Source organism: Mirounga leonina, unplaced genomic scaffold (assembly GCF_011800145.1).
Source record: "Mirounga leonina isolate KUSES-001 unplaced genomic scaffold, KU_Mleo_1.0 Mir_128, whole genome shotgun sequence".
NCBI lineage: Eukaryota > Metazoa > Chordata > Mammalia > Carnivora > Phocidae > Mirounga > Mirounga leonina.
Window position 1 is genome coordinate 2,598,009 of NW_023270320.1, and position 21,872 is coordinate 2,619,880.

Consider the following 21,872-nt stretch of genomic DNA (forward strand, 5'->3'; position numbering starts at 1 on the left):
AAGGAGGCACAAAGTGGCAGAATTCTAGTTAAAAAAAATTTTTGGTGCTTTTTTTTCAAGATTTTATTTATTTGAGAGAGAGAGAAAAAACAAGCAGGGCGAGGGGGAAGGAGAGGGCCAGAGGGAGAGGGAGAAGCAGGCTTCCCGCTGAGCTGGGAGCCCGACATGGGGGACCCTGGGATCATGACCTAAGCTGAAGGCAGCTGCTTAACAACTGAGCCACCCAGGCGGCCCTACGTTCTTGATTATATTAGATAGCTGCTGCTTTAGAAAGCTGCATGTTTAATGAGAGAGTATTTTGGCTGAAATTTAAAAATAAAATCTAGCAAAACTAACCTTGTCATTCAGATTTTTAAAGAAAATTTCATTTATTTATTTGAGACAGCGAGAGCGCACTTGTGAGTGCACAAGTGGGGGGCTGAGGGGACTGCAGAGGAGAAGCAGACTCCCTGTGAAGCAAGGAGCTTGCCGTTGGTGTGGGGCTGGATCCCAGGACCTTGAGATCACCACCTGAGCCGAACGCAGATGCTTAACTGACTGAGCCACCCTGGTGCCTTTCATTTCAGATTTGACAGTTTGATTTTGGAAGGACTGAGTTAATGAGTGGTTTGTATGCAGCTGTTGCTTCCTCACTGCAGAGAGCCTTTGTTAACTTGTAAACCGTAGTAAACGGAAGTACACAGGCTCTTGAGGCTTTCATAAGGGAGTTGGAGATGGTGGTGGAGGACAGAGGTGGATGAGCGCATGTGCCAGCCATTTCACAGTGCAGAAAGGTCCTCGAGGATAGGTAAAGGCGGTGGGGAAGTCTGCTGTGAATCTAGTTTTACACAGACTCTCTGAGTTGCGGTGATGTGCAAACAGTTATACTGGAACTGGCTATCCACTTTTACATCGGGCATCCGCCTAGAAGAGCCACGGGCAGCTGATGGGAAAGCTCTCAAAGGACAGGCAGTGCCTCAGCAGGTGCATCTTTTCAACCTCTGTGCTTTGTATTTGATCCTTGGCTCAGGAAGTTGTTTTCTGATATTTTGTTATTCTGATACTTTCTATACTATTGTTCTTGTTATTTTGAGCTGTGAAGATAGGTTAAAAGATGCTACTTTATGAATTAGAATACTTGATTCTGGAATGTAGTTTAAAAAATAGTGTTTTTAAAGCCTTTTTACAAGTTTTATTTTGGTTTTGAGAAATGAAAAAATCTTATTTTAATCCTGTCTTGTGTGTCTGTTTTTTTATTATGTTAATCACCATACATTACATCATTAGTTTTAGATGTAGTGTTCCATGATTCATTGTTTGTGCATAACACCCAGTGCTCCATGCAGAACGTGCCCTCTTTAATACCCATCACCAGGCTAACCCATCCCCCCACCCCCCTCCCCTCTAGAACCCTCAGTTTGTTTCTCAGAGTCCATAGTCTCTCATGGTTTGTCTCCCCCTCCGATTCCCCCCCTTCATTCTTCCCCTCCTGTGTGTTTGTTTTTAATGATTTTTGCATTTGGAAGAGCCCCAGTACTCCTTGGTCTCATAACACAATTGATCGAACTAATAGATGTTTGTCTTTTGTTTTGAGATGTCTAAGAGGTTGAGGTTTCACTTGGCTGTATTCCAGTATGAAACCTGAGATAAATCCCTTGGCCTTTTTATAAAAGAAAATGGTTAGAAAGGCCAGGGAGAGTTCTCCTATTAGTTGTAGTGAAGAGCCTTCTTCCTTAAATGAATTTACATAAAACAGTGAATAAAAGTATCTGATCTTTTCTGTTTTGTTAGAAAGTGTGTAGGGGTGTGTGGAGGTGTGTCTGTCTGTGAGCTCCAACAAGAGACTTTTAATAAATTTCTCTGGTTTTAAAGCATAAAGTTGAAGGATAATGTTTGTTATTCTTTTGATGAAGGGTTATTAATACTGTGTTTGGGCTAAATTCTAACTCTTTTTCTTAAGTCAGTGTTACTGTTGTCTTTTTTTTTTTTTTTTTTTAGGATTTTATTTATTTACTTATTTTAGAGAGAGAAAGAGAGAGTGGGGGAGGATGCAGAGGGGGAGGGAGTGGGACAAGCAGACTGTGAGCTGAGCGCGGAGCCCTAGGCGGGGCTCAGTCCTACACCCTGAGATCATGACCTGAGCCGAAACCAAGAGTGGACACTTAACCAACTGAGCCACCCAGGCGCCCCAATGCTTAATCTTAAATGAATGTTTATGGGGTATCCATGATAAATATATAATATATACATAATATACTCACCCATATACATGTATATATGTATGAATCTATTCCTCTATTGGTTATAGAGCAAATCAAATTGCTCTTGAATTTAAGGTTTTAAAACCTGATCTTTGTAGTCATCAGCAGTGGCTTATATTTAAATTGCTGGTGTGGAAGTCATAAAGGCTTTACAAATTATTCTTCTTTTAGATAATGTGGCTCAGGTTTTTGCAGAGATAGGGGCATAGAGATTGTTTTCGTTATGAACAGAAGGTAGATAAAAGGGATAACAGTATGTGTAGAAAAGTATTTTTGTTTTTAAATCTGTGAAGAGCTACTAATGAAGGTAATTTTAGGGGCAGTGTAAAATGACTTAAAGACTTTTGGTACTTGTTTTGTCATATTCTTTTAATATTACCTACCTTCCCAAACCAAATAGTCACTCTTTTCTCTATGTGCTCACATGTTCAGTGGGTCGTTTCTGTTGTCTGGTAAGGCATTGTCTGTATGACATTGGCAAGTGTTCAGAGCTCCTTCTCCCTCCTTGTTAAAAATTATTCTTTGTGGGCGCCTGGGTGGCTCAGTCGTTAAGCATCTGCCTTCGGCTCAGGTCATGATCCCAGGGTCCTGGGATCGAATCCCACATCGGGCTCCCTGCTCCGCGGGAAGCCTGCTTCTCCCTCTCCCACTCCCCCTGCTTGTGTTCCTGCTCTCACTATGTCTCTCTCTGTCAAATAAATAAATAAAATCTTAAAAAAAAAAAAATTATTCTTTGTCTTCTATCCCCAAATGCCAGCAGCTCTTTAACAACTAAGTAATTAAGGGAGTGAGTTTAATTGCGGAAAATATTCGCAGTCTTATTAAATATGGAAAATGGAATGACACCAGTTGCATTTGGTTCTAAAAGATGTATAATCATTTTTGCTCTCCATTCAAGTACCCTGTTTACAAAAAATAATACAGCTTATTTCAAAACTTGTTAGTTTGTTCCTGGCTTTTTTTTGTTCTTTGGAATCCTGAGAGGACAACATTTAATTTCAGCTTTTTAAAATATCTATCCCAGTAGATTTAATTTAGCTAACTTTTGTGATGTATTTTTTGACTGCACAGAAAGTTGGAGTGACTGGTCCCCCTGATCCACAAGTCCGCTGTCCCTCTGTCATTGAGTTTGGGAAGTATGAAATTCACACCTGGTACTCCTCCCCATATCCTCAAGAATACTCAAGGTATGTTTTGAGAAACCCTTTACCTTCTATTTTTAGATTCATAGAACTCCCAACACTAGATCTTGGGGACATTTTAGTCCACTCATCTTTATACATTTGAGGAAACTGGTGGCTTGTAAATGTCCATAGTAGCAGCATAATTTGGCAACCACTTAATCCCAGTTGGCTTTAGATTTTCTTTTCTGTAACCTGTCCAAAAGCTGTTACTTAAAATTGGAAACCTGACACATGGTCAGAACGACAGGGAAACATTTTTTCTTTAAGAGAAATTTGCCTTCATACTTCGCACTACTGAAGTATAAATAAAGTTCCACTGAGTAACCTTTTGTCTAAATTTTTATAATTTAACAAACTTAGTGAATGGTTTGTTTTCCCAGGAATAATTGGACAAATGGTATGCAGTAATATTACATGTAAATAGCTTGGGTTTCAAGACATAAAAAGTAATCAGTCACGAGCTTTTTGGGATGAGGCAGCATTTTTAGTAAAGCCAAATTGGTTTCATGACTCAATTCTGACATTTATAAGCTATATAACCTTAGAAGTTATCCAACTAGCCTGTACCTCAGTATCCTCATCTGCAAAATGGGGGTAAAAATAGTATTCACCTCATAGGGTTTATTGTGAACATTAAATTGAGTTAAAACATGTAAATCACTTAGGAGATAAGTTCTCAATAATGTCAGATAGTATTTTTTTCCTTTAGGGTTGAAATTTTTAAAAGAGTTGAAAAGTTTTGGTCAAAAAATTAAACTTTGAAGTGTAGCAGTCACATTAATGTTCTCTTTAATTTGTAAACTACTTAGGCCTCAGGTTTCCCATTTAGCAGAGTGTTGTAAGGAATAATAAGTGCTCTGTGAGTTAAACACATGTTCAGAGTACTCTCATTATGTGGCTTTTTACCTATCTAGTGACATTGCTAGTCCAAAATATTAGCACAGGTAATTATAACATTTATTTAGTGCTTTACAGTATACAGAGTGCTTTAACATGGTTTATTTCCAGAAGCTGGGAATAAGCTAGTATATTTGTTAAAAAAAAAACAACAAACTAAAACTCAGTATTGTTTTTACTTTTTCTTTCCACATAATTTGATAACTGGTTTCCAGATGTAAGCAGACGTAGAAAAAACAGGAATGAGAATATTATTATGGACACAAACCTCAGTGACTGGGGAAAAAAAAAAGAGAAAGCAAAATTTCAGGAAGCTAACACACAAGCAATTGAGAGCCAATTATTGTAGGGTTAGTTAGCCTTAAACACTGTGTTAGATCTGTAAGGCAGCACTCTGTTTATATCATGGGAAAACAAAAATTAACACATTGTTAAAAGAAGATTACATGATATGTGATTATATATTTATATATGTTAAAAAAGAGGGCAGGAAATTCCTCAACTACTTACAGAATCAGGTACTCAAGGCAATTCCTCAAGAGTTCTGGATATTCAGATAATTACAGGATCAAGAAGAAATATGCTGAGGAATTAATTTCTTCGTTAAGTTTAAAGAAATAATTATTATCATTTATTTAGTGAACTCTTTGCAAGCTGTCCAAATCAAAACATGCTCGACTTAGACAATAAAGTTTGTTAACATGTGCGTGCGAATCAGCTGGTGCAGGGATTGCGGTACAGAGAGATTGAAACCATAGGCACCTTGACTCCTGTACTCACGGGGAGGAGAGGAAATTTACTCAGAGATGATACTAGAGAGCCAGCCTCAGCACTTGCTTTTCAAGAGAATGAGAGTGGAACCATGAGGCTATTGTCTTTTAAGATATGAAAAGGCTTCATTAAAAATGTTTTTTATTCTGATAAGATTGTCACTAGAACCTGATCTCTTTATCAGGTTTGAGGGAATTGGTTATCAGTTTATTCTTAATAAACATTGCCTACAGAAAAATAAGAATCATAGTAGAAAGCAGCAATGGGATAGGAACTGTAAAATTTATCAACTTTCTTGAATAAAATTTTAGACATTTTCTTAAATAAAATTTTAGATGTTTAGTACATTTCTTTATCCATTGTGGAGTGTTCCCTGAATTTTCCATCAAAAAATATTCTATAGTTTAATAGATTCTTAAGTAATTATGACTTTTTCTTCATTCATAATTCTCTTAGTTACATTTTAAAAATACATATGTCTAATTTTAAATGAGTTTAGGCTTGTTCTATTAAACTTGAGTTGGCTAACATGCCAACATAAGTAGACCTTATGTTTTCCAAATAAAAAACCTAGGGCCTTACTTTGTTTTATTTTATTAGAATTTATTATTCTGTGCTAAATTACTTCTAAATTATTCTTAATATTCAAGGTTTTGAACACTTCTTAAAAAACTCAAAATCCCAAAGCATGCAAGAACAGAACAGTTGCAGCAAATAAAAAAGATCTCAAAAGGAAAATCTTTTGGGAATGCAAGAACAGAACAGTTGCAGCAAATAGAAAAGATCCCAAAAGGAAAATCTTTTGGGAAGTGGGCTTGTGCATTATATCCCATAATATCCAGATATTTGTGTGTGCATTGTATTTTAAGTAATCTTGCATCTCTGACCTAAAAAACAAAACAAAATGAAACAACAACAATGAAGCCAATAATGCTGCTTTGTTTGGAGCAGTATGGTTAAGTCTTAGACATTGAATAGTATAAACCAGAGTTTTAACCCTAAGTTTCTCCAACAGGGCCATGTGATGCTCATATATGGCAAACAGGTTTCATAGAGAATCCCCTAAAACATGACATAGATGGGCTGAAGGCAAGAGTGACTATGATCGTGGGATATCCTACTCCTGAGCTGTTTAGAACTTATTTCATAATAACCTTTTTGCAAGGAGATCATATTGAAATCCTAAAGGATTGTAATTAAGTAGCTTGGGAAGTTTCCTCTCCCTTTTGATCCTGTTCCTGACTTGATTTGATGCATAGATTACTTACAGCCCCAGTTACTAAAGCCCAGCATCCTTAAGGTCTTTGGGTGACCATTAATGATGAAATAAAATGAATGAAAGAATAAAACTATTCATAGTATTAATCATAAATTAATAGTAGCTTTAGTTACCATCATTGAGCTTGGTACTGGACTAAATATCTCTGGAATAATTCTGTGAGAGGTAAATATTACTATCTTCATTTTCCAGACCAGGGCCCTGCAAACATATTCAAGACCATACAGTTCATAAGTGGCAGGACCAGGATTTAGTCTCACTTTTCTCTTACCACATAGCCATAACCTTTAACCATCAAGCTTGCACTACTCTGTATAGCATCTGTATCTACATTGATCTCACATGGCTTTTACCATGATCTTTGATTTAAGTAATATTTGACAGAGTTTTTGTTGTTGTATTAAAATTTTACTACAAGTAGACCTATTATAAAGACTACACAAATTGCTACTATCTTGGGCAATGTTCAGAAGCCAAGAAGATACCTCATAGGAGTTCCTGGGAAGAATATTTGCATCATCCTAGAAGTAAGGGAAGCAATGCTTCTAAAGTGCGTACAGTTTTGGCCCAGTCCTGCCTTCACATGCTAGGGTATCAGCAGAGTGGCTGACTCTAGAATCAATTTCAGGTATAGAAGCTACACCTCATGATGCAATTGATCAAAGCGACCATACACCTATTTGATAGTCAAGGCCTAGATGCTCTGTCAGGAAGACAATGACAAAAAGCAGCACCCAGCAGTATTCTTTAGGGCTAAGAATATTCATACTCTCTATAACTATACTTCATTGCATGTAATCTGATGTTCTTTCTATATGATGTGTTTTTTCAGTGAAAGAACTTCAGCCATATGTACTGTACTAAAACATTTTGTTTTTCTAGGAGTTTTATCAGATGCCTTTAGACTAACAGTGTCATCCCAGTGGGCTTGGTTATAATAAAGTAAGAGGCTTTATTTTAAAATGTTTTCAGCAAGAACTGAGTTTGGAATCAAGTAGATTATGATGCTTGCTTTTACTTTGTCATTTTTCAGATACTAAGATTTGCTGAAGTTTTTTTTTTTAATCAAGAAACTATCACATATCCTGCTATTCAAGGAAATAGCATGAACTTAAAATTTACCAGATAAGACTTGGCAGTAATTTTTTTATAGATTTCATTCCTTCTTAGATTTCCTTGAACAACTTGCTTACTGCGAGAGCTTTAAAAATTAGACCTTCTTTCATAGACCTTACAAAATAAGTTGTACTTTATTTTCATGTCTCTGTACCAAGACCTAAAAGTTGAATTGGATGCTTTTAACGTTGGCATTTATCTTTAGCATAATCTAGAAAGTTTAGTGGCCTGTCACTCTTCCCTCCCTTCCTTTTTTCCCAGGATTTTGTTTATGTTGCTCAGATTCACATTGTAGGGAATATTTAGTTGTAATATTTAGCTCTCAAAATGAAACCGTATTCACAGATTCTTCTATATCTTTATGTTGCAACAAGGTAGAATTGCTCATTGAGAATTTAGCAGTGGTAAATAAAGGTAAGGTAGTTGGAAGAAGGAGGATGCCATTAATTACCCAGGGAGAACTTCCTTCTACCTTTCTTTTCAGAAGAAGAAATTATTCAAAATCCACATATTCAGGAAAATAGTCTGGCAGTTGTGGGTCGGCTCTGAGACTCTGTTAGTATATCTAGTGCCCACATTAGATAATGAAGTTTATAATTGGGGCCATTTCGTTTTGAGATTTTTTAATTCTGGTGGTAAAAAAAGCTATCTATCTTACTGCCATTCCTTCTCTGTGTAGTAGAATTTGAGGCAGCATGCAAAGGAAGTAAGGGTCACCTAGGAAATCTTTCTTTTCAGTGCTCTTGGCTCCTGTTTCTTGACTTCGATTTGTAATGCCAGTTATTATTTGTTTTACTCAGTACTTTGTTTTGAAATGACTTTTGTACTAATGCCATAATTTCAGGTTGTATTGGTTTGTCTAATATGAGAGATTTTGGAAACCAGTATTAGATATTGTAGACACTTAGAAATATTATACCTCAGCAGTTCCCTGGAAGCTTTTAGTGTGCTATGAACGACAGTTTTAAAAGTAAGCTGTGAGGTTGTGTAGGAAGAATGAATACACATTGTAAATCTCCAAGGGAGAAAGAAAAAAGTCACATACATGCCTTTTTCCACCCTTATTTGAGCATGAAACACTTACTGCATACAGGACTGGAGCTCCATGAATACACCTTGGCAAAGGTCTCAGTTGAATGTTAAATGTTTTCAGATAAAATATAATTATGTTTTAAAAGTGGCTTCCAAAGTAGTACTTGAAAAAATAGTGTAGTCTTCACACTTTAACAAATTAGACGTTTTTGTGTGTTAATCTACTTTTTTCTTTAATTCCAGTGTAATCTTTTTAAAGTATAGCTATCCACACTGATAGCAACTAAACTAATGAGGTTTATTAAAATTTCCTTCAGCTTCAATACTTCTTTATTTGAGAGAAAATGCAGTAATTTGTTTGGATTATGGTTTTTGTCCTCATATCTAGTATTTTTGTATATGTAGCTTTTAATGATAGTATCAGATCTCAGATTACCAAGGCATGTCCAGTTCTAGACACAGTTCAGGATGCAGGGAAGTCTGTGCTGAGGATAAATGAGGTGTGTATTTTATAATAGAAGAGCCACATGGTCTTGTGGATTACACTAAAATAGGTATAAAAGCCACTGACTTTTAATTTAGGTTATATTATTTCCATTACTTTATGAACTGATCCAGTCACTTGCCTAGCTCCTCATAAACGGGACATTGTAAAGAAGTCCTATTAAATTACTGCTAAAATAGCTTGACTATTGTATAAATATAAATTAATAACAGAACATCTGAAAGAAAAATTTGAACTTTTATTTCACTTGTTGAATAATAGACTTTTAAGTTGCAGAATTTAATGGGATATTTAACCAGAGGGAAAGCCAGAATTTCAGGGGTCAAAGGAAGGAGGTAGTATAGTGGATGTCCTAACTTGAAAAGATGTATTATTATAGTTTTATACTTAAAAAGATGTATAAAGTCTGCTTTTATAATACCCACTTTATATCCATTTTATTCAGCACTCTATACTTAGTGCACCTAGCACAAGGTCTGACACACAGTAGTACCGTTGACCCTGAACTACACTGCATTTAGGGGCACCAACTCCCCACACAGTCAGAAATCCATGTATAACTTTTGACTCCCCCAAAACTTAACTAATAGTCTACTGTTGACCAAAAGCCTTACCAATAGCATAAACAGTCAACATATTTTGTGTTACATGTACTATATATTATATTCTTAGAATAAAGTAAGCTAGAGAGAAGATAAAGTAAGAAAATCATAAAGAAGTTACATTTATATTACTGTACTGTATTTACCAAGAAAAATCCACATATAAGTGGATGTCCAAACCCATGTTGTTCTGAAAAAAAATGGATAAATGATCAAATAAAGGAAGACAGCATATATACCTTGACAAAAATCTTCTTCACTTATTGGGTGTTCTGAAGGTAGGTTTTATTTTCTACTTAGTAGAGATTATCAAGGAGGGGAGAATATGAGATTTTCATTGTCTGCCACGTGGGTAAATTTTAAAAAAGCCTGGGAAGTGTTAGTCTAATAAGATCACTGAATTGGATATCTTTACTTCTCACCCTTGCCCTCCTTGTTAATTAGTTGGATGCTGTTAACCAAATTAGTTTTATCTTTAGTTTGTTTTCTCTCTTTCATTTGATTAATGGGGATGACAATGCATTCTCCACCTTTTTACTTGGGTAGTAATGAGTGTCAAAAAAGGATAGTTGTGAAAGTTTACGGTCTTATAAAAAGCCCTGTCTTTTTTTGTTTAATTATTATTTACAGGCTGCCTAAATTGTATCTTTGTGAATTCTGTCTAAAATATATGAAAAGTAGAACTATTCTCCAGCAACACATGAAGAAATGTGGTTGGTTCCATCCTCCTGCCAATGAGATTTACAGAAAAAATAATATTTCTGTCTTTGAGGTAAAGTAGATGTTTTTATAGTTGTCTTCCTATCATTTCGAATGTAGTGCCACCTATACTGTGTCTAATTGTACTTGGATTTTTTTGAAATGTTATTTTACTATTGTACTCAACGATTGAGTCCAATAATTCAGCTGTTATGAGAAGCAGAATTAGGCCAACCCAAATGGTACCAGGGTCACACCAGCTTGATCTCAGAATAAATTATTCTATAACTCAGGATTCCATTTGATTATAAAATGCCAACTGATTGTTTATGTTTAGATGTGATAAAATTGCATCTTAGAGCCTTTGAAATGGTATTTAAATGAAAAAATTTCTCTTGCTCTACTTAAAGGAATATTTTGTAGAGGTATATTTAATAGCTGTAGTAAATCTTACTTTGTAAAGATACAAAAATTTTTTTTTCACTTCATCATGATGATATGACTTAGGCTATGTCTGTGATTCTGTTGTCAGTCATGGGTTTCTTGAGCCTCAGTTCTGTGGTGTCATCGCCAGGTGTTAATTTGAGTACCTGCCATGTATCCAGTTCTGTTATTGACTGTGATGATAGAATTTCAGATTGTCGGGATCTGCTCAGTCTCTAACTTTCTTGATTTTCCCTACACCTTCATTTTAGGGGAGCACTAGTGGAGCTCTTCACTTTGAGGGGAGGAGGAAGGGTGTGGTTTACAATACTGTTTCAGAATACCCAAGAGCAGACTGCTGCTCACCTTAAGCATATGTTGCTGTGTATTTTAAAAGAAGTACTACTAAGTTACTGAAATTGTGGAGGAGGTTTCAGTCCTGAAATAGCAATGTCATAGGGTTTAATGTGGGCATCCATTGGCATTTGCATAAAAGAGCAAGCTCTGGCAACTCCCAACAACACAGGTGTGTGTCAGGAGAAATACACTGCAGTGCTCCTGATCTTGGCCAACCCGGTTCCAAGAAATACCTCATTTGCCAGGTTCCTACCTAGGGAACCTGCTTGGTGCCTCTGGCATATACTCCTGAAAATAGCTTTGTTTGGGGTAAATCTGATCATGGCAGTCAGACTACATTGCTTCTCGCTGCTGGCATAGAGACTTTAGTTACACCTTGTTTTACTTAAATGTATTTTAGAAGAGGTTGCTTTTAGATCTTTTGTTGAATTACTTTAAAAAATGAATCAGATCAGCTTGCCATCTGAGGTATTACTGCAGCCACTCTTGTTGCAGAAAATGCAATTTTTAAAAGGGTCATCATTTCCTCGTCTAGCTAATCGTACTCTGTTGAAGTAGAGTATTTTATATGTTTAGTTGTCTTAAAACAGCAGGTACCCTAATTCTGCTGTTGAAAGGATAGCTTCCAGGTTCTGATCACTGACAGCTTCTCTTAGGCTGGACTATGGATACTCACAGGTATTTGTAAGTGATGTGTATTATTATTCTAGAACTAAAGAACCACTTTCCTCATCATTTTGTTCTTATTTTCCTCTAGGTTGATGGGAATGTGAGTACCATTTATTGTCAGAACCTGTGTCTCTTGGCAAAGTTGTTTCTTGACCACAAAACACTCTATTATGACGTGGAGCCATTTCTTTTTTATGTACTAACACAGAATGATGTCAAGGGCTGCCACCTTGTTGGCTACTTTTCTAAAGTAAGTATATCAGCTTAAAATTTGTTTGAATTCACATGGGAATCTGAAACAATCTTTGTCAGTTCTCACTAGGAGACACTACACAATGCAGCACCTTCTGGGTACCATCTAGCTTTTTGGAAAGGAAAATGAAGGAACATTCAGAAATGTACCAAGAGCTCGAAGGTGCTTAGTAACATTCAACAGACTGTACTCTCCTAGGAACATGAGCTGCCGTTTATACTCAAGAGGAAAAGTTTTTAAATCACTTCTAGTCCCACGGTAGTAATAGATGGAACTTGTGAAATAAACACAGTCAATACCTCTGTGAGCTTTTTCTCATTTTAAATCTTCTCGTCCTAGTTTAAATTTGAAGAATAGAAATAAGAATAAGAAGCCATTTTTATTCACGGGTATTTTCTCTCCTTCCTGTAATCTTCCATTCTCTTGGGGAGAACAAAAGGTGTTTTTTGTAGTAAAACAACATAAAAGATGTACTTTTATTTAAGCTATCCTATGATAAAATCTGAGTGTATGAAAGAGTTAAGTGGGAGTACCAGCTTTCTGTTAATTGTCTATTTCAGAAGTTAAGTATAATTTTATATATATTGCCTGATTTTTAAAAGGGCCTATACCCAACATTTTGAGATTGTTTTTTGTGAAGTTAGATACAACCGATGGGGAGATGGGACTGCCCTGTGTAGCGCCAGACCAGGAAATAAGAGAGTCTTTGAAGTGGTAGATGAGTTTTCCCATTTCTGGAGTGCCACACTGACTCATCATTTATAGCTTTGCAGTTTGATTGGGACTCAGATTCCTCTGCTCATCTTAGGCAATGGCATACTGTCTTTGAGTTGCAGATGGTATTAGATGGCATAATTTTATTTTACATTTTTATTCTCCTGGGATGGTTGCTTTGTGGGTAATGGCAATGACTTAACATTGTCCTGTCTCCTCCCAGTGGGGTATTTTTTTTCTTGATGTGCATGCTATTCTCAAAGGACCAGGGCTATGGTTTTGACTGTTAGTCTTTGTTTCTTAATAATTAGCATTACTATTCAGTCTTACTCGCATGTTGTTTTAAAACTTTCTTTACCAGGAAAAGCACTGCCAACAGAAGTACAACGTTTCCTGTATAATGATTCTTCCCCAATACCAGCGTAAGGGCTATGGCAGGTTTCTCATCGATTTCAGTAAGGATTATAGTAATTTTTCATTATCTCTTCTTGTGGACCTCCTGTATATATATATATTTTTAGAGATTTGCAGATGATTTATTGGTTGCTAGTATCTTTCGTCACAGTATGGGACTTTAAAACCTAAAGTCATGAATTTTTTTCTTTTGATTGGACATGAAATATTTTTAAATAGCTTATACCGAACACCAACTTTTTATGATCTGTTGCATATAGTTTGAATTTTCAACTCTTAATTTACAGGTGGAACTTAGTTTCATGATAATTCTAACTCACAGCAATACTCAACACATTGTGTAAGTTAGTACAGTAAAGAAGTACAGCACTCACCTTATTTGTTACCTAATTATCAGGGAAAATACGTACATCATTTTTTAGTTACGGGCTCTACCTAGTGGTTAAAATATGCAGTGCACCTTAAAAAAAATGTTAAAAATAAATGGCATAGGAAATAATTTAATCTGACTTAAACATTGAAAGCCAAACAGCTCTAAAAAGTCATTGTAGAATTTGAATTTTGTTTTACGTGTTGATAGTCTTGCTTAGAAAGTAAATATATGCTTACAGTAAATTTTATATTGATTATAACAAAGTGATTTTTGAGGGAATATTTTGATACAGGCAGTTCTTCTAAATATCAGATGATTATATCACCAGTGTTAAGAAGTTAATTCTCAGATGGACCAGTTCAGCTTATTCTAGTTGGCCTTAGACTGTACTCCTGACCGTATTTTATTGGAAATATGTGCCATTGATTATTTTGTACGTTTTCTTGGCCTTCTTAGATTGGTAGTAGAGAGTGCAACTCAGATTATTTCCTTTAATATCAATATATTGTTTTGAAGTAGGACTCGTGTTTGGATGTGTTATGCCATTAAGTAGCAAAGTTAGGGGAAAATATTTTATTACACTAATTAGTTATACTTTTGAGATACGCAAACAGCAGTCTGTGATTACAGTATTTGTTTTCATTTGCTTTTCCTAATGTAATCTATTTTCCCACATTACCATTCACAGACTGCTTTTTAGTAGTTTCCTTTGATGACAAAAAACTGCATTTCTTCTGCCATCTCCATTGTTGATGCTCTCAGAATTTATGCCTTTTTTTTTTTTCAAATATTTTATTTATTTATTTGACAGAGAGAGACAGCGAGAGAGAGGGAACACAAGCGAGGGGAGTGGGAGGGGGAGAAGCAGGCCTCCCGCCGAGCAGGGAGCCCGATGTGGGGCTCGATCCCAGGACCCTGGGACCATGACCTGAGCCAAAGGCAGACGCTTAATGACTGAGCCACCCAGGCACCCCTGTTTGGTTTTTTTTAAAGATTTTATTTATTTATTTGACGGAGAGAGACACAGCGAGAGAGGGAACACAAGCAGGGGGAGTGGGAAAGGGAGAAGCAGGCTTCCCGTCGAGCAGGGAGCCTGATGTGGGGCTCGATCCCAGGCCTCTGGGATCATGACCTGAGTCGAAGGCAGACGCTGAACGACTGAGCCACCCAGGCACCCCAATTTATGCCTTTCTTTTTCTGTTCTTGAGAGTCCTGCTCTAGACAGGAGAACAGATACCACCATACACTCACAGGGACACCCTCACGCTGACATCCTTGCTCACTAAGAGTTTAAGGGTAAGAGGTCATAGTGAGGAGAGCTTTGGCTGAAGTGAGAAATTGTCATCTGATTCACTCACAGAAGAACCACGATCTTAACAGATAGGATTATGTAAAAATGAAGGCATTCTTTTGTATTGTTTAACAATTCAGATATAGCTGTTGCTATCTGGTGGTCCAAGTAAAAATGCAAGGGAGGTTTTCCCCCCGTAAAATAAAAAGCGTTATTGCCTTAATCTTATTAATGCATCCTATTAATATGAAGTCCTCTGATTTATTTTAACAGTGTGATTTATAGTAAGTATAGACAAAGTAATACTAACCTAAGGTTCAGTGTATACAAATTACATAATCTTGTGCAAATCTGTGTTGAAGTAATTTTTCAGTTTTGTTCTTTTTCTTGAAGGAATTTACCCTTGACATTATTATTGCCTATACTACTTAGATTGGTTGTGGAAGAGGGAATTGTTATTTTGGTGAATTAGCCTATTTTAGGCTCTCTGACATATTTGTGATTCGGGGGTTTCTTTAGGTTATTTGTTATCAAAGCGTGAAGGCCAAGCAGGGTCTCCAGAGAAACCATTATCCGATCTAGGTCGTCTTTCCTACATGGCTTACTGGAAAAGTGTAATATTGGAGTGCCTTTATCACCAAAATGACAAGCAAATCAGCATTAAGAAGTTAAGCAAGTTGACTGGAATCTGCCCTCAAGACATTACTTCCACACTCCACCACCTACGAATGCTGGACTTCCGCAGTGACCAGTGAGTATCACATCCCTTCGTATACTTTCCAAAGACAATTAGGTAGAAGTGTTTGGATGAGGCAGCCAGATTATCAGTGAAAGGGCATAAACTAATATAAGTGGTACATTGGTGATCCTGAGACACCATTTTTGTTTCTGTGATATTTGATACCATTGACCGCATTTTTTTTTTTTCAACTGTATTTTCTGGTCTTCCTTCTAACTTTCGGACCTAAGCTATTGAAGCTTTTCTTTTCTAATGTTGGCAGCACCTTTAATACAAGAGGTAACAACTCTAGAAATAATGTCTAATAAAATATTCCCATGATTTATTTCCATATAAAGTGGTACAAAGTAAAATGTAGGTCAAAGGAAGGTCAGCTCACCCTTATCTAAAGGGGTTGGGAAAAGATCACAGAGAAAGGAAGGAGGCATTGGGCTAGAAAGATGGAGGATAGGAGATAGGGTACAGGAGAGTAGCAGCAATTCCAGAGGTGGGAAGTGTGAGACAGTGAATGGTTAAAATCACTTCATCCATTGTTCTCATTGAGTGTGAAGTAGCTGTCCAACTTCGTATTTCTTAGCTATCTCATATGGTGGCTGTTGTTATTTCTGTATTTCATGCTCCCGAGTGGGCAGTTTTTGAAGGATTTGTCATTACCTCCATGGTTTTCTGGGGATTATAGCTCCATATTCATTGTTAGGTACTCCTTGTACATCGTTGATTGCTATAAACTTTGCTCTGGTTCCAGATTTGTGATAATCCGCCGGGAAAAACTTATCCAGGATCACATGGCAAAGCTTCAACTGAATTTGCGACCTGTAGATGTAGATCCAGAATGTTTGCGCTGGACTCCTGTCATAGTCTCCAATTCTGTTGTCTCAGAGGAGGAAGAAGAGGAGGCTGAGGAAGGCGAAAACGAAGAGCCACAGTGCCAGGAAAGAGAATTAGAGACGAGTGTAAGGGCATGACTAGTCTCTATTTTTGATGACAGAAGGCTCTGGTTTTGGTTCATGAGTATTGTGATACGTGTTACATACAATATCTTAAGCCCACACAGTTCACATTAGCATTTCAGGGTTGATTTCAGTGATAGAAATTTTAGGAAGACTGGGTTTTGTTTACTTATTTGTAGATTTTTAAGCCTTGGATCATTAGGAGACCTTCAAATTTGTTACAATGTATTACTTAGAACTAAGAATTCCTTACCAGGGTCCTGATAAACAGCTAAAGTTCAAGCTGTGTGGTAGTAATTGAGGAATCTGAATTTAATTTAATTCTGACCATTGTTAAAAATGAAATGAATATCCCTTTTCCTTAAAATAAAACATTAAGGAAATAATATAAACGTGTATGTTTTCTAATAGAGCACTAAATAATTCAGTGGGTACAGAATGTCTTTAAGCCGTTAAAGGGTTAATGAGGGACTGTACAACATTTCGTAGTGTTCAGTATTTTTCTTCATGTGATGCGTATCTTTCTCTGTTCTTTTTTTTTAAGCTGTGCTTTCATCCTTTAAAAATCTATGTCCTCTTTTGATAAACGTAAGCAGTTTCACGCCCATTTAATGTAATTTAATTTTCAAAATGAAATTAAATATTCAGAATAAAAATAAATCAAAATAACTACAGACATTTTCTTTCATTTTTTTCAAACACCCCCTTTTTCTTGCCCATGCTCCAGAGCCCATCTCCTCTCTGTTTATAAATTTTATTGCTGAGAAATTTGGTAAATTATATCATTTAACATTTATAAGAACAATGCTGTTCACTTCGTTTATTGAAGGTGGGATTACATAGTGGCTAAGAGCACTAGCTCTTGGGTCAGACTGCCTGGGTTTAGATCCCAGCTTCCACATTTGCTCTTGCATGTCCTAGGGCGAGTTACTTGTATTTTTTGTGCCTCAGTTACCTCGTTTGTAAAATGAGATTATAATAATAACACTTCATACAATTGTTGTAAGGATTAAATGAATCTTATTAAGCATTTAAAGCAGTGCCTAACACATGAGAGATATTCCTGATAGCTATTAAATGATACTTTTCTTTTTAGAGCTCTGTTTTCTTATCTCTATTTAAGAGGTCAGATAGGAGGTATAAAAATAAGACTGAAAAATTAATCAGCATGGTTTTATTTTCCAAAATCAGGTGGGAAAGTCTGCATCTCGGGAGAACAAAGAACAAGATTCTTACTCCTCAGTAGAAAGTGAAAAGAAACCAGAAGTTACGGCACCAGCCAATACTACGCGTCTGCACAAACAAGTCCTTTCCCGTGATAGTCTTCCTGCAAATAACCAGCCATCCCGGAGAGGCCGCTGGGGGAGGAAGAACAGAAAAACCCAGGAACGTTTTGGTGATAAAGATTCTAAACTGCTCTTGGAAGAGACTTCAGCTCCTCAGGAACAATACGGAGAATGTGAGGAAAAATCAGAAACCTCCCAAGAACAATACACTGAAAGTGAGGAGCAGTTGGCAGCCTCTCAGGAGCAGCCAAGCCAGGATGGAAAGCCAGACATCCCCAAAAGAAGACTAAGTGAGGGGGTTGAGCTCTGGCGAGGACAGCTAAAGAAGAGCCCCGAGGCACTGAAGTGTAGATTACCAGAAGGCACTGATAGACTGCCCCGTCGCTATAGTGATGGTGACAGGGCTCTCCTCAGAGGCTTCAGTGAGAGTAGTGAGGAGGAAGAAGAGCCAGAAAGTCCTCGGTCCAGCTCCCCACCAGTTCTTACAAAGCCCACATTGAAGAGAAAAGTAAGGTTTTTCTTTTGACTTGTTTCTTTTGACTTGTCTGTTCTTTTCCGAATTGCAGCTTATTATATACATCTGTTCTAGAGTTCTGAAAAAGTAAATATAGAAATTGTTAGTGTGTTATTTTTTTAGACTTTATGCCTCAGTGTATTGTAGCTTATGATCTTCCCAGTGAACATTTGAAATGTGGATATGGCTTCTGTGGTTCATGGGAATGAACATAGATGTCATAAGCTTATTTAAGGACTGACAAACTGTTTTTCAGCTTGCTGGTTTGATGTTGTAATCATGACTTTTAGGGATTTGTCAAGTATTTTAAAAGTATGTATAGATTAGAAATGTTTATGTTAGAAAAGGAGAAAAGTATCGGACGGCTTGATGGACAGCGGTGCCCTGTGTTGGGGTGCTCAGAGAGGCCGTTCGTCTTAGGTGGGGGTGGGCCTTTTTCCCTGTGCTTTCTTCTCCTGTCTCCATCTCTCCCTTCTTTCTTTCAATGGTTTAACTTAACCTGGTTTTAAAAGTATTTTCTCAACTTTGTCTCGTCATCTTGCAAAGTTTGAATGATAACCAGTTTATAAATGTGTTGTGATACTGATAATGAATTCTGGCAAACCGTATACCAGAACTGTCCCAGGCTGTGCAGTGAACTTTAAGCATTGCCGCAAGCCAGCCAGACTGAGCTCAGCCTCCTGGATGAGCCACCCTGTAGTAGTGGGGTGACAGCTTTCATCCAAAGCAGCGAAATTGTTCCTTTCCTTAGCAGAACCTTATGGGGGGAGGGGGGAGCAGGGCAATATATAAAAACATAAGTTTTTAATTTTAGAACAGTTTAGATTTATGCAATTATTGCAGAGAAAGTACAGAGAGTTCCTGTATTCCTTATAGGCAGTTTCCCCTACTGTTAACCTCTTACGTTGGTATAGTACATTTGTCACAAATAGTGAACTAGTATTTTATTAACTAGACTCCATACTTTATTTAGATCTCCTCAGTTTTCCTGTATGTCCTTTTTCTGTTCCAGGACCTCATCCAGCACACCACATTACACTTAGTAGTCATGCCTCTTTGGTCCCTCTTGATTGTGACAGTTTCTCAGACTCCTTGTTTTTGATGACCTTGACAGTTTGACGAGTACTGGCTAGGTATTTTAGTATTTAGTATTTTAGAACATCCCTCATGATATTAGAATGGGGTAATATGTTTTTGGGAAGAAGACCACAGAGGTAAAGTGTCATTCTTATCATATAAATATGTATGTACACACACATACACACCAAACACAAGAGTATTACTGTCAGTATGACTTTTCACTATTGCTATCAACCTAGATCACCCGGTTTGAGGTTGTGTTTGTCAGATTTCTCCACTGTAAATTAGTCACTCCTTTTTCCCCTTTCCCATGCTGTACTCTTTGGAAGGTAGTCACTGCCAGCAGTGATATGGAGAGTTATACTCTGTTCCTTAGGAGCAGAATATCTGTGTTAATTATTTGGAATTCTGCTTGGAGATTTATTCATTACCACCCATCTGTTTTCTTATTCAAGCATTTACTAATACCGGCGTAGTTTACTTATTCAAGCATTTATTAATACTGGCGTAGACTCGGATATTTACTTTATACTTTGAGTTACAACCCAGCAGTACCACTTGATTTAATTTGTTGCTCAAATGTTCCAGCTTTGGCCATTAGGAGTTTTTTAAGTTTTGCTCCCACGTCCCTTTAACATAATACGTACCGTCATCAGTGTAAGGTTTTTTGTTTTGTTTTGAGCACTTCCTTACTTTCTAGTACTACAGGATATTCTAGGTTCATCTTGTATATTTCATGTCCCAATCCTAGAGTCAGCCATTTTTCCAAAGAGCAGAGCCAAATGTGTTGAACCTGGTTTGAAAATTGTACTCTCAACTGAAAGGCCTAGTAAATTTAAATTTGAAGTGGAGAAAAACTCAGCACTAGCTAATTCTGCCATTCATTACGCGATCATGAAGAATGTATCTTTGCCATTCCAGGCTTATATTGCCTATTTATAAGATAAAATTATGCTATTTCCCTGTGTAAACAAGAGAATATTGTAACAGGCTGTGAGATCATGCACAAAATACTTGAAGTTCTTAAATTCTCATGACTGGTAGTCAAGAGACTATATTTTACAACCGTTTCTTGTGCTGACTGGGTATGTGACCTTAAGCAAGCCCTGTAACCTTTCTCGCCATAGAGGGCATTGGATTAGATCATTTCCGGTGCATCGTCTTTATCATTTTGTTGTCTCTATTATGAGCCATGAGACAAACAGAAAGTGTTTTGTTTTTTTTTTCTCTTGAGGTAAAGAGATGTTAAAGGACTAGCTTCTCTGTCATTTCAGTATTGAAATAGGCATTTCCCTAGAGTGTTAAATGTAACTCAAGTATTAATAAGGGAATTATAATATCTGCTCTTTGGGCATGCCTTTTATAAAGTTGTATTCAATCATCCAACATCTTTCTGTGATAACTTTATGTGTAGTATCTTACTGTAGTATTTTGAAATAATACTCAAAATGTCTCTTGGCAAACAGTGTACCCATTTTATATGTGCTAATTCTATTAGGTTCAGACACTGTTCATTATGTTATTAATAGAAGTGATAGCATTCATTACTGTAAATAAAATACTTCCTTCCTCTTTTAAATAGAAACCAATTCTTCACCGAAGGAGGAGAGTTCGAAAGCGCAAACACCACAATAGCAGTGTGGTCACAGAAACTATTTCTGAGACTACAGAGGTGTTAGATGAACCTTTTGAAGACTCTGACTCCGAGAGGCCAATGCCAAGATTAGAACCCACGTTTGAGATTGATGAAGAGGAAGAGGAAGAGGATGAAAGTGAACTCTTCTCTAGAGGGTACTTCCATCGCCTCTCCTCACAGGATGTGCTCAGGTGTCGATCCTCTTCTAAGAGGAAATCTAAAGATGAAGAGGACGATGAAGAGTCAGATGATGCTGATGGTATGTTTTAGAGAACTGTTGCTTATGGTAGTTTTATTGTTTTTAAAGAAACAGGCTGCAAGTGATAGCTGCAAACCCTTCCATCAAAAGGCTGAAAGAGCGACACTCCCCACTAAGCCAGTAAAGGATGGCCAACTTGGTAACCTCTCAAAATTTGTATCGAGTATATTCATCCCTATTTTCTCATTGAGCTCTCTGTCCTTTTAAAAAGTTTTTTTTTTTTTCCTAGTTTCCCCTTCAGGGGACCTATTTTTGCCTCTGCAGAAAATATCTTGCTATCAGGATATTGTTCTTTTTTGCCTAATCCTTTCTCAGCCATTATCTGAATCTTTAGTTAATGGGTGGATTGGACTTAGCATCAGGAAGACATTGAAGTAATAACCCTTTACTAGATAGAAAGTACACTCTGTGGACCTACCTGTTTTGCTAATTGTTGTATGCTGAGTGCTTAAAATAGGCACTCGGTAGGGCGCCTGGGTGGCTCAGTTGGTTAAGCGACTGCCTTCGGCTCAGGTCATGATCCCGGAGTCCCGGGATCGAGTCCCGCATCGGGCTCCCTGCTCGGCAAGGAGCCTGCTTCTCCCTCTGA

At 37.1% G+C, this 21,872-nt stretch overlaps 1 protein-coding gene across 6 annotated transcripts in view; it reads left to right on the forward strand.

Annotated features, from left to right (window-relative positions):
* The window catches only part of KAT6A (lysine acetyltransferase 6A), a 107,860-nt gene extending 86,301 nt beyond the window's left edge, over window positions 1–21,559 (forward strand). For 4 of the 6 annotated variants that reach the window (XM_035003953.1, XM_035003956.1, XM_035003955.1 and 1 more), the window contains 8 exons: window positions 3,312–3,427; window positions 10,257–10,398; window positions 11,863–12,024; window positions 13,103–13,196; window positions 15,339–15,570; window positions 16,304–16,511; window positions 17,700–18,302; window positions 20,971–21,552. In XM_035003953.1, coding sequence (XP_034859844.1) covers window positions 3,312–3,427; window positions 10,257–10,398; window positions 11,863–12,024; window positions 13,103–13,196; window positions 15,339–15,570; window positions 16,304–16,511; window positions 17,700–18,302; window positions 20,971–21,294 — 1,881 coding nt within the window. In that variant the 3' untranslated portion in view covers window positions 21,295–21,552. Of the gene's footprint in view, window positions 1–3,311; window positions 3,428–10,256; window positions 10,399–11,862; window positions 12,025–13,102; window positions 13,197–15,338; window positions 15,571–16,303; window positions 17,139–17,699; window positions 18,303–20,970 lie in introns of those variants that run through there. The other 2 variants (XM_035003958.1, XM_035003957.1) reach the window with 2 other exon arrangements.
* Window positions 21,560–21,872: the final 313 nt, after the last annotated feature.